Raw genomic sequence first — 13,131 nt, 5'->3', positions numbered from 1 at the left:
ATGATGTGATCCCGTTAATCAAATAACAACTCTTTGTCCATGGTTAGGAAACATAACCATCTTTGATTAACGAGCTAGTCAAGTAGAGGCATACTAGTGACACTCTGTTTGTCTATGTATTCACACATGTATTATGTTTCCGGTTAATACAATTCTAGCATGAATAATAAACATTTATCATGAAATAAGGAAATAAATAATAACTTTATTATTGCCTCTAGGGCATATTTCCTTCACCCGCGGTTATGGGCAGATGGGAATTTGTTAATGTCCGGTTGTAGATAACTTGAACCTTAACTTAATTAAAATGAATCAAGTGAGTGTGTTACCGTGATGGCCTCTTCTCGGCGGAGTCCGGGAAGCGGACGCGATGTTGGAGTAATGTTTGCGCAGGTTGTTCTCTAGTTTCTCGCTCGTGCTTTGCCTCCTCTTCTCGCTCTCTTTTGTGAATAAGTTAGCCATCATATTTGCTAGTCGCTCGCTGCAGCTCCACATATATTTACCTTGCCTTACCTATAAGCTTAAATAGTCTTGATCGCGAGGGTGCGAGATTGCTGAGTCCCTGTGGCTCACAGATTACTATTACACCAGATGCAGGGCCTGATGATTCCGCTCCAGAAGACGCGTTTGAGCTCAAGTGGGAGTTTGACGAAGACTCTCAACGATACTATGTTTCCTTTCCCGATGATCAGTTGTGGTGCCCGGTTGGGGGTGATTGGGACCTGTCGCTTGTTGGGTTATCTTTTATTTTGGCGCCGTAGTCGGGCCATGAGTGTTTGGATGATGTAATGTTATTTATGTACTTGATTGACGTGGCGAGTGTAAGCCAACTATGTTATCTCCCCTTTATTATTTATATTACATGAGATGTTGTAAAGATTGTCTAACTTGCAACATATGCCTTCAACGCGATTATGTCCCTAAGTCGTGCCTCGACACGTGGGAGCTATAGTCGCATCGAGGGTGTGACACTACCTCTCCCTCCCCTCACTCGCTCGAACAAGAAAGAAGGAAGGAGATGAACACAGTGGACACAAGTTTCTCCGGCCGGCGCACGAACACCGCCACGGGCGCACGAACGCCCGAATCTTTTTTCTCTTTGCAATGTCGACATGGTGCTCTACTCAGTACAAACACACACCCACGGCGGCCGCTTTGTAGTCCTACAGCAAACGCAATGCCCACGTTTCTCCAACTAGCTATCCGCTGCATGCGAACGATCAGCCCGGCCATGCACGCTACACGCTTGACACGGCCATCTCCACCGGCCGCTGCTAACAACCTGCTAAACACCGCAACTAATACATGCATGCATGCCCATCTAGCTAGCTCACGTGTTGACCACCACGCCACGCATACCACGAGCACACACGCACACCCATGCACACAGATCACACACACGAGCACATACTCATGCGTGGCTTATTTCTAACAGAACTATCATGGCACAAACTTTAAATTTCAAATATCCAGTATGGTTTAGCAGATCTATTCTGCCATGCCTTCCGCGGTACTGCAAATTCGTTTTATAGGATCCCTTAAACAAAATTTGCTGTACATCATTTTACATGATCTACTAGAGTTGCTCTCGTGCTTTACAGGATCCCTTAAACAAAATTTGCTGTACATCATTTTACATGATCTGCTAGAGTTGCTCTCGTGCGGGGGCTAAGCACTTGAGTATCTTGTGCTACTTTTGCGGTTGTTTTCTTGCAAATTCCTCTTCTTGATCAATAAAAATGGAAGACTTTTGCCTTGTTTCAAAATAAAATAAAATCAGACATAGATTTAGGAAATCTGTACAATTAGGAGCCCCACATTAGCGGCGGGTACAGTAGCTTGACCAGGTACGACTCCCAACTGCTGAACGTTTACATCATGAAATGGCTGTCTACTCTTCCGTCTATCTGTTCACTTATTACTCATCTAAGTCGGTGTCAAGCTGTTGGTGGCCTTTGCCAGTCGGCAGCAATCTTCTCCTTAGCAAGAACTGGACCAGTGATACGGCCACGACCAGAGCTATTTCCACATGGTCTGACGTGCTGATCTTGACACAGAGCCGGCCTAGATTTCTGCTGTTTACGTTTGCGCTGACCGATAATTTTGACCCATGGCCCACTCGGAAGACAGACTGAAGATTCGCCCCGATTACAGTCTCTTTCTCGAACGACAGAGCAGTGGCCGCCATGCTGGTGCTCCCTTCTCTCACAGGGTAGTCTTTCCCCCTTACTGTGACTTCCAGGCCACCTCCATCTGCCACTTGTCCACCGCCAACCATCCTCCCGGCATTGGCTACCAAGTGGATTCGTTTCCCAATGGTGATGGAGTCTTCTAATTTGGCCCCAGAAAAATACTTTGACCCGAATTTAGTAACAGAAATACCTCCTCCGGTGGTGTTCCAAGGCAGATTTTGGAACCTGGCATCCCCATGAACAGTAAAAACCAAATCCTTACTCGCTGTTTGCATATCCATGCCCCCCATCAATGAGTAGCGCCTTTGATCACTATAGCTTACTGAACATTCCGACTGGATATACATGTCTTCTTTGTCCTTCCTCATCTGTCCAGCAATAGATGTTGATATGTTCTTTTTTAAGTCATGACATGATTCAAAATTGATACCATTGAACCCAATATCATGGTCCCATCCTTGGGGATCCAAAACTGGTCTAAACAACTGATCATTAGTTATAACGTGACGGTAGCGGTGTGCTGGATAATCAGAGTCAAAACTTAATGGGATTTCCATATCTGATATGTGCACAACTGGGGATGTGCTCTCTTCATAATCATCAGCGACTGCAGATGATGCTTCGGTGTTTTGGGCTTCAGCAAGCTTTTGGCTCCGGATTCCCTCCTTCCACTGCTGTTTGAGGTATGAAGTCTCACGGTAGTCCAGTTCATCAAGATATGCAGTTCTCTGTTCTTTGGTCAACTTTTCATATTCAGATCTTTTTAGAACACGGAAAGGTGGTAGCTGATCATATTCATCCTCCTCATCTGATAGCTCAGTCATCTCATTGTCAACACCCTCAGTACTCAATGACACAGAAGGTTTAAGGAGTGATGAAAGAAGATGAGGGAGTGAAGGCAGCCTGGCATTTGCTTGTGACAGCAGAAAACTATCTTCGAACTTTAGTAAGGAATTTGCTTCTGCTAACAACTTGGTCGCCCCACACAGCAAAAGAAGTTCTGATACCCATACCTGCCCATTTGGCAAAACTCTTTCACCCCTGGTGTTCCGTCTGCACATTGGATGATTGTCAACCAGAACAATAGGGTTCTCCAGCTGTGTGTTAGAAGCTGCTAGCTGGATATGACGCTCCACGACATTCTTACAGTAACGGGTGTACGCGTCATATTCCAAAGGATGACCATCTGGTCCTTCAGGAGGAGATGAGGAACAGTGAGTCATTACAAGGACAGTGTTGAACCATATCGAAGAACCCAAGGTATCAGTTATAAGCTTCAGCAGAGGGTAGTCACTGCATCTGCTGTTAATATGGTCAAGCCGCTCAAAGTACAGGACGATATCAGGCGGGTTTCTTTTAATGAAACGCTTGACAGCATGCAAAATCTTCCTGTTCCTCCGTTGGCTATGGTAATGAGGTAGCAGACCAGGTGTGTCGATAACTGTAACTCTTACTCCTTTGATATTTCCATGAACCCTCTTTATCCTACTAGTACCAGGAACAAGTGCATTAGTAGCAACCTTTGTTTCATCAAACATGGAGTTTATTGTGGCGCTCTTTCCCACACCAGTCTTTCCCAGAAGAAGAATTCGCAAGGGGAGGTCCAAATCAGGTTCACCGGGTGCTTCTTGTTCTGCTGCTATAACTCTGGCTTTGTTGATAGCAAGGTTAGTTGTCTTCGCATCTGATTCACCAGCCTTGATCAAGTTGGCAAGCTGCAGTCTGTACAGTACCTGTGCAACTACATTGGTACTGGGAGGCACTCCAGTCCTGTGTACCAGCCGCAAAAACTTAATTTGAAGTGCCTCAACTTGCTTTAGTGGATCTGACTTGTTGTGATCATGATCTGGCTGAAGAAGACCAGAGGAAACAGCCTGTGGGTTGGATGTGACCTCTAGTGCACGGCTATCATTGGAAGGAAATCTGTTGGCGGATACGGTTTCTACAAACTCACTTTGTGTTGTACCTGAAACAGGAAATCCACCAATTTAGCTTAACATTTAACAGGAGGATGGCTTTATAACAAAATGTCGTCAGGAAATGTCTCCATGTGACGGAATAAAAAATAAAACAACAATTAGCAATAGGACCTTAAGCTATGCAAATGAAATCAACATAGACGGCACACTAAAGGGATATCACAACTGCAATAACAGCAAGTGAACATCCCCAAGTCCTATAACTTTACATCAGGAACATAGGGCTCCCGCTCCGCTCCGCTCTAAGCCCTCCGTCGTGCGTCACTCCGACGCCGGCGTCCACCCTCCCGCCGTCCGCCACTCCAGCGACGGTGGCCACCCCTCTCTCGCTCTCCCCCGACTAGGCCATGGCTGAGAGGCCGCTCTCTGTCACCTCCTCTTTCCCGCACAGGGAGCGGCTGTCTCTGGTATGGGACTTTCCTCGGCCTCGGAGAAGTCGGCTGCAGCTGCTGCGTAGGAGGCGGCGCAGGCGCCGGCGCCGGAGGTGGAGTCCTGCCGGCGGCCAATTCCCTCAAAGGAAGCCCCCCGATCGAGGAAGACCCTGTGGAAGCGCAGGCGCGGCGTTGGGCAGCCAAAGGTGGCGCCGCGCCCTCCCTCCCTGGTCTGCAAAGAGATCTCACCGGAGATGTGCGACAAATGCTTCCGGTGCCTCGAGAAGGGGCAATTCCGGCGAGACTGTACCAACGACCTTGTCTGCATTCGCTGTGGGTTGCCGGGTCACGAGGGCCGCGTGCAGCCCCTCTTTTGAAGACGAGCTCAGGCGGGAGGCAGCGGCCAAGGTGGCTTGCCGCTCAGATTCTGCTGGGGGTCGGGACGTTGCAGAGGCCTCGGACTCGGCGGCGGCTCGGCACAAGCCGGTCGCGGCCTGGCAACCTCCTCCACCCCCTCCGCCGCCCCCCTCGGCGGCGAGGCCAGTCTGGCCGTTGCTGTCGGCCCCCAGGCTGCAAACTCAAGATGATCTGGAGGTAGAGCCCTCGGAGCTCTGCGTCGTCAGCCGCTCTGCCGCCATGGCTGACCTGGAGCGGCGCCTTCAGCATGCCATGGTCGCGTATGTGAGCGGCGCCAGGCGAGATGTGTCACCACGGTTCGTGCTCGACGCACTGGAGACGGAGATGGGCATCTCTGCAGAGTGGGTCTCGGTCCACCCCTACAGGCCAGAGGATTTCTTGGTGGTGTTCACGAGGCAAGATCACCGTAACAGGCTGGGGCAGAGCCCGGTTGTGGAGCATCATGGAGTCTGGTTGTTCTTCCGCCAATGGAACAGGCAGCAGTTCATGCGGTGATGAGGTACAAGGTTCGGCTCGAGATTGAAGGTATTCCTCCGCACGCTTGGGACCGCAGCGTCGTGGAGGACTTGCTGGGCTCTGCTTGCATCGTCGACTTGGTGGTGCTGGAGACGAGTTCGTGCTCCAACCTTTCATCTTTCCAGCTGTCGGCTTGCACGGCGGACCCGGAATCTATTCCGACTCGTCGGTGGCTTGCAGTGCCAGAGCCCGCGAAGCACGTTTTTGAGCCGCAAATGCTGCAATGCAAGATTCTCATTCACCTGGATTCAGTGACAGACTACTTCGACGCCGACGAGCCCTTCTTCCTTGGTGGTTCTTCAGACAATGGACAAAGTGGCTTGCCGGACGATGATGAGATGGAGAGGCGGTGGGGTCACCACCAGGCACCGGCAGTTTGGGGTGAGGGACACACGCAATGGCGGCGTTCAGGAGCATGGGCAAGGCCGTGGTGGCGGACGGCAGTTCGCCGGCGGCGAGGGGCAGCCAGGGACACCCCAAGACTGGAGGCTCCCACCGATGAATGCCGACAAAGCAAAAAGCATTGTGAGGCCCACGCAGAGAGTTCAGGATAGGCTGATGGTTCGACAATCTGCTTTTGACCGTATCACCATGACAGCCAGTCCACGCGCCGCAACGGGAAGTTTGAATTGCCCAGGCGCCAACTCGGCGGCTCAGCAGGTGGAGCGCGCACCCACCATGCAAGACTCACGGGAGGGACGACCGGCTGGGGGGCCCGTGCTGGATCCGAGCCATCATTGGTTGGGGTTCGTGAGACCAGGACAGTTGCGGCAGGGCTAGATATAGACAAGGACATGGCTTCGAGACCAGCCACGGAGGGGGCACAACTGTTGCTGGTGGATCCCGCCCCGCAACCCACTGCGGATCTTTTCTGCGCAGTTCAGGCTTCGGTTGTGACGGGGCATGAGGAGGTGCCCGAGGGCCGCAGGGAAGGGCCGTCAAGTCGGACCGCAGAGGATCTAGCCTTGGTTTCTGTTTCGGCGGTGGAGACGGACAAGAGGGGCCCATCGGCGGCGTATGATACGGTGGATTCTCGAGTGGAGGCTGCCATCATGGAGCCCAGATACCCACTGTCGATCCCGAGGGAGATCACGACGGAGACCAACGCAGCTTCCAAAGATGGGGACAGCAGGGGACACGTGCCGGCCCAGAGTTCGCTGCTGCTGGTGGAGGTTAATCCAGACGCTAATCGCGACATGCAGATTGTCCAAGCTGCATGCAACCCAGGTATGACCCCCCAGGAAGCAGCTGCATATGAGAAGATGAAGTGGTTTTGCTCCAACCTGGTCAAGAAGCTAGCCCCATCGCTCCTCAAAGAAGTTCAGGCGACCACGCTCAGGCCAGAGGCGGAGCCCTATACCCCTCGCCGCATGACTAGAGCTACCAAACATGCGTCATCGACACAAAAAGGAAAGGCCTCCCCGGCTGAAAACGTCTTACTGCGGGCGTTAGGATTGGCCCCGGAAGACTTGGAAGTGGACCATGCAACCATAGAGGAACTCATGTGCTATTTGATTCACCGTTGAGAGAGCATCACATGAGGATCATTGCAGCCCTCTTCGCAAGGATATGCCAGCGAGGAGGGACCTCTTGGAGGAGCAGTCGTCGGGGATCGAGACGCATTGAGCGCTTGGTTGGAGGTGGGAGATCAATATGCTTTATGGATCTCAACCTGCAAGTGTTGTGCTGAAACGTTCGAGGCCTGAACGATCCAGCAAAGAAGAAGGCGGTGCGGAAATTTGTGACATCGATGGGTGTGAACATGGTGTGCTTACAAGAGACCAAATTAGATGTAATTGATCGTTTCTGTGTTATACAATGTTTGGGGCCATCGTTTGATGGCTTTGCGTATTTGCCTGCGTTGGAAACTAGAGAGGGGGTACTCCTTGCTTGGGACACCACGGTCATGGAGATAGATAACATACAGCTGGACACCAATTTTCTCACAGGGATGGTACACAGCAAGGACGGGGCCAAGTGGTGGATCTCGGTTGTCTATGGCCCTCAAGGAGATGAGCTCAAAACAAATTTCCTGTAGGAACTGAGAGTTAGAAGGGCAGGCTGTTTGGGACCGTGGATGGTTCTCGGGGACTTTAACATGATCCTTTGAGCTTCGGAAAAGAATAACACTAATCTGAACAGAGCGATGATGCGCAAGTTCAGGGACTTTGTGGACGACCATGAACTCAAAGAGTTATACATGCATGGTAGGAACTTCACCTGGACGAACAAGCGAGACAACCGGTTATGACCAAAATTGATAGAAATCTAGTTTCGTGGATTGGGAGCTGCACTTCACTGACTGTTTGCTCCAGGCTCTATCAACAAACGTGTCGGATCATGCGCCACTTCTACTCTCCACCTCCGCGGCGTTCTGCCCCAAAAAGAGGTTTAGATTCGAGCTTTTTTGGACTAAGCTTGATGGTTTCTTGGACGTGGTGCGGGACGCTTGGGTTTGCGATGGGAACATCACGGATCCCTTCAAACGGCTGGATGAATTGTTGCGGAGCACGGCACATGCACTCCAAGCATGGGGTCAAAGGAAGGTGGGCAACATCAAGATACAGATGACAGTGGCCAACTACGTTATCCTTCGGCTTGATAGAGCTCAGGAGCATCAAGTGTTGACTATCTAGGAGCTCTGGCTTAGGAGGACGCTGAAGTTGGCCCTGCTGGGCCTAGCCTCGCTCCAATGTACTATAGAAAGGCAGCGGTCTCGGTTAAGATGGATTAAAGAGGGTGACGCAAACACCAAGTTGTTTCAACTTGTGGCGAACGGAAGGCGCTCAAAAAACTTTATCCCGCGTATAAGCTTTGGAAATGACATTATCACCAATCAAGCTCGTAAGGAAGAGGTGTTCACCGAGGCTTTTTTTTTCGAGAAAACGCAAAAGCTTTGCGTTTCATTGTATTGAAAAGAAAGAGTGTTTTATGTTACAGTCCTCCTGGGAGGCGAATTACAGTCAGGGGACATGAGTTAGTGCACGTCCCAGGTCGGGGGCAAGACTACTCTGAGTCCAGCAGCGCCTGCCGTAGCCCAAAGTTTGGCCTCCTCCTTGATGCCGTGAACTAGCGCCCGGATGGAAGGGCGTGCGTCGTTGAAGACGCAATCGTTGCGGTGCTTCCAGATCATCCAGGAGGTAAGAAGTGTCGCGGATGCCAACCCCTTGCGCATCGCCTTGGGCATGACCTGCCGGGCATCATGCCACCAATCAAAGAGGGTAGCCTCATTGCTCGGGGGCCTGCATGTCATGCGCATCCAGGAAAGGATCTCGAACCAGACGTGCCTCGAGAAGGAACACCCAAGGAGGAGATGGCGCATTGTTTCAGGCTCCTGGCAGCAAAGAGGGCAACTGTTGTGGTGCTGCAGTCCATGCCAGGCGAGGCGGTCCGCCGTCCAACATCGATCCAAGCTGACAAGCCAGAGGAAGAACTTCACTCTGGGGGGTGCCCAACTCTTCCATGTGAGCCTCTAGTTGCCGCAGGTCATCGAGCCGTGGAAGGAAGCAGTGTATGCAGATTTAGCGGTGTAGATGCCCGACGCCATCCACTTCCACACGAGCTGGTCAGGCGCGTCAGAGAGCGTTGTGCTCTCGATCAAGCGCCATAGCAGGATGTACTGGCCGATTTCGTGAATGCCCACAGCTCCGTGGATGTCTCGCGCCCAAAGGTGCCCCGGCAAGCCGTCGGCAACCGTCGTGGCCTTCCTTCTCCTTTTGGGAATGCAGGAGTGCAGGAGAGGCGCGATTTCGCGGACAGAGCGTCCTCCAATCCATCTGTCCTCCCAGAACTTCGTGCTCTGACCGTTGCTTACAAGCAACTACTGGGCAAGGCTAACTTGAGGGAGGCCACCCTGGACCCTGGATTTCATTGGTGTTCAAGCATGTGACCTCCACGAACTGGAGGAAATATTCACGGAGGATGAGGTGTGGAACACGATAAAGGAAATGTCGTCGGACCGAGCGCCAGGACCAGATGGGTTCATTGGCGCCTTCTATCAGCGTGCTTGGCCGATCATTAAGCAAGATCTCATGGCGGTTATGCTGAAGCTGTACATCATGGCTTTGGGAAGCTCAATCGTGCGCACATCGTGCTGATTCCTAAGAAGTCGGACGCGGTGGAAGTGGGAGACTTCCAACCGATTAGTTTGACACGCGGTGCGGCCAAAGTCTTTGCTAAGATGCTTGCTAACAGAGCAAGGAAACAGATGAAAGAAGTGCTCGCGGCTGACCAATCCGCTTTCATCAAGACTAGGAGCTTACATGACAATTTCTTGCTAGTCAGACAAGTCGCACGGAAGATACACAATCGTAGGAAAGCTAGGCTCTTCCTTAATCTCGATATATCACGAGCGTTCGACTCGTTATCATGGCCGTTTCTATTTGAGATTTTGCGGGCTAAAGGATTTGGAAGAAAATGGATTGAATGGATCTCCATCCTACTGAGAACGGCAACTACGCGTGTGTTGGTAAATGGGGTGCCAGGGGAAGCGTTTGCGCATGCGTGTGGGATGAGGCAGGGCGACCCTATATCGCCACTTCTTTTCGTAATCGCCATGGACGTGCTAACTTTGATGATCACAAAGGCGACGAACGAGAACGTGGTCAGCTCATTCCATGGCATTAAGGCCGTGCAGAGGATATCTATTTACGCTGATGATGTTGCTCTCTTCATCAGGCCTTCGGTGGCTGGCCAGCATTTTGTTCGCTGCGCACTGCAAGCGTTCGGGGAAGCGTCAGGTCTTCGAGTTAACTACAGCAAATCCTCGGCTATTTTGATCCGTGGAAACAATCTGGACAAGGATAGGGTGGCCAACATGCTTCAGTGCGATACGACGGATTTTCCATGAAAGTACCTTGGCCTACAGTTGGCGATCAAGCAGCTTACAAGGAATGACTGGCAGCCGATGCTTGATCGTGCGAAGAAAGTGGTCTCGGCATGGCAGAGAGGCCTGATCACGAGGCCAGGAAGGCTCATTCTTGTGAAATTGATCATGTCAGCGAGGCCTATACACCATTTCCTGGTGATGGATGCACCACTATGGGTGTATGACCTTAACAAGTGGATGAGAGCCTTCTTTTGGACGGCCAAAGATAAGGCAAATGGAGGGCAATGTTTGGTGGCCTGGAACAACATATGCAAGCCGGTGGGCTATGGTGGCCTGGGGGTCAAGAATTTGCAAATCCAAGCCCTCGCTCTGCGGGTTAGGTGGGAATGGTTAAGAAGAGTATACCCAGAGAGGCCCTGGCAAGGAATTCCCCTGGTTGTGGACAAGGAGGCGAGACAGGTGTTTGACAGCTTGGTAAAGATCAAGGTCGGGAATGGCACAAGGGTCCTGTTTTGGCGTGACAGATGGATTCATGGCTTTGCGGCCTCGGATGTTGCCACGTTGGTGGTCAGTGCGGTGGAAAAGCGTACAAGGAAAAGACGGGCCATCCAGCAGGCCCTCACAGGAGCGACATGGCCGTTGGACGTGCAAGGAGAGTTGTCCTTCACAGCCCACATTCAACTACTGCACCTGCAACAGGCGATCACCACAGTCCAGCGAGATCCGACAGTGGATGATGAGTTCACTTGGCCTTGTGACGTGTCGGGGTCCTACACTGCTCGTTCGGTCTATGATAGACTATGCCTAGGCTTACAGAGAGTACCCTTTGCTACTTGCATCTGGCGCAATTGGGCCCCTCTGAAGTGTAAGATCTATACTTGGCTGACAGTGCAACATAGAATATGGACTTCCGATCGCCGAGCTAGGCATGGGCTACAGGATGCACCTTCTGCGTGCTATACTTGCCTTCAGGACGAGGATAACGCAGAGCACATTCACATACAATGTAGCTACGCGAGAGAAATATGGCATCGTTGCTTAAAGGACCTCAACATTACTGTGCAACGACCCGACAGGGATGATACTTTTCTGGAGTGGTGGCTTCGGGCCAGGGAGAGTTTTCACGGCGCAGACAATAGAGGTTTCGACACTTTAGCCACGGCAGTGGCTTGGGCACTCTGGAAGCAAAGGAATGCTAGAGTGTTCAATCGTGCGGATCAAGTCAAGACGGTGGCACAACAACTGCATAGGCACATCTTCGACGAGATCAAGGAATGGAAAGAAGCTGGTATGGGTGTTGGTGTACTCCACAAATTTGTGAGAGAGTAGCCTTAGTCTCTAGGTGTTGGTGTGGGTTGTATCCATGTGGGGATGTTCGCATGCTGCACAAGTTCTTGTAAATGTCTTTTTGCCTTCTATAAAAGTAAGGTATGCCTTTGGCATACTGTCGAGAAAAAAACATCAGGAACATATATTAGGACAGAGAAACTGGGACTAACCAACGATGAACCAACGTTGCATTCAAGCAGTAACAAGAAATAGGCTTAATTCCATTAAATCATTGTAAACAAGGCTAAAAATCACTAGCAATTCGATACGACCGGACAAGAACCCTCAGCTAGCACGCTGAATATATATATATATATACACACACACACGGTAAACCAAGCAAGGAGAGTACCTTCCCCATCGCCCTGGGAGGCGCCGGCGTCGGACCGGGAGATGGCGAACGGCCTCGCCGCCAGCAGCGACGACCCGAGCCGGTATGAGATCCAGTCCCTGAAGTTCATCATCATCCTTCGCCTGCACAGAGGTGGCAGCAACTAAATCAGCGATGTTTTCTCCGCCAACTCGCAACAGAAAAGCCCAATCGGATTGACCAAGGAAAAAGTTCGCAATGGGACGCTTGGAGGGATTCGGTCGACGGTACCTGGTCGGTCGGCGCCCACGGCCGGAGGCTTTCGCGTTCTCGAGATGAGGCGATAGATATCGTTGCTGGAGATGTGCTTTATTTTTCTTAATATAATTTGTATTTTTGGGGGTTTCCTGTTTTCGTGTGGCAGCCGAAAGAGAGGACGGAGAGGAGAGTGGCTCAGTCGGGGTCCTCAGCGGCGAACGCCCAACTCCAACGCAGCACGAGAAAACGGAGGTCCGTGCTCCGTGTCCGGTTTTTGTCTGACCGTGGTAGGTGCGCCCAACGCGGTCGACTCATCTTTCCCTAATTTTTTCTCTAATCTTTATTCTTTATACCTCTTTATCTTTATTTTTACCTACTAGTACAAATGCCCGTGCGTTGCAACGGGTTAAAAATATTATAAAACCTGCTCCATGTGACAGTACGCGTCATATCTTATATCTAGTTTCGATAAACATTAGTAATAAGTTCATAACATTATTGCTTTTCGGAGTATGACGTGTGGACGTAAATAAGCCACCCTAACATCTTTCATCCGATGGAAGAGTAGTAGTGCATGGAATAGTCTAGTAATCAGTTCTATTTTTTTACTTTTTGAAAAACAAAAGAATTTATTTATTTTAAAATAATTAAATATATTTTTTTATCTTTTTATTAGAATTGAAACTTATTTTGATGATGAATATTTTTTTGAACACATATTTTTTAAATATGAATTTGAAATTTTGTGATCATTTTTAAACGATTTTCCTAAAAAGGTTGGAGCATTTTTTGGAAGTTTTGTGCATTTAAAAAAAAGGTGAACATATTTAAAAGCATGAAGTTTTGTAAAGTAAAAAAAATTTGAAACACTCTTTATCTTAAAAAAAACACGCACGGTCGGTGTCCGCATCTAAAAAAAGGATTTTTGGTG

At 50.3% G+C, this 13,131-nt stretch overlaps 1 protein-coding gene and 1 pseudogene across 1 annotated transcript; one reads left to right on the top strand and one right to left on the bottom strand.

The window, feature by feature from the left end:
- Positions 1-1,453: 1,453 nt before the first annotated feature.
- On the bottom strand, positions 1,454-12,453 carry TOC90 (Avirulence induced gene (AIG1) family protein). Its single transcript, XM_048673185.2, has 3 exons — positions 12,234-12,453; positions 11,985-12,106; positions 1,454-4,158 (listed from the first exon to the last, which is right to left on the bottom strand). The coding sequence occupies exons 2-3, from the start codon at positions 12,097-12,099 to the stop codon at positions 1,919-1,921; spliced, it is 2,355 nt and encodes a 784-aa protein (XP_048529142.2). The 5' UTR covers positions 12,100-12,106; positions 12,234-12,453; the 3' UTR covers positions 1,454-1,918.
- On the top strand, positions 4,185-6,031 carry LOC147970843 (uncharacterized; annotated as a pseudogene).
- Positions 12,454-13,131: the final 678 nt, after the last annotated feature.

The sequence above is a fragment of the Triticum urartu genome, chromosome 5A (genome assembly GCF_056163025.1).
Source record: "Triticum urartu cultivar PI428250 chromosome 5A, HENAU_Tu73, whole genome shotgun sequence".
Lineage (NCBI taxonomy): Eukaryota > Viridiplantae > Streptophyta > Magnoliopsida > Poales > Poaceae > Triticum > Triticum urartu.
Note: the sequence above shows the minus strand (reverse complement) of the source record. Positions and strands in the feature narration are given on the sequence as shown.

Coding starts and splice junctions, on each gene's coding strand:
- TOC90 (XM_048673185.2), bottom strand. CDS start 12,099: ATGATGATGAACTTCAGGGACTGGATCTCATACCGGCTCGGGTCGTCG. Junction 4,159..11,984: donor CTCCCAGGGCGATGGGGAAG/GTACTCTCCTTG, acceptor TTCCTGTTTCAG/GTACAACACAAAGTGAGTTT.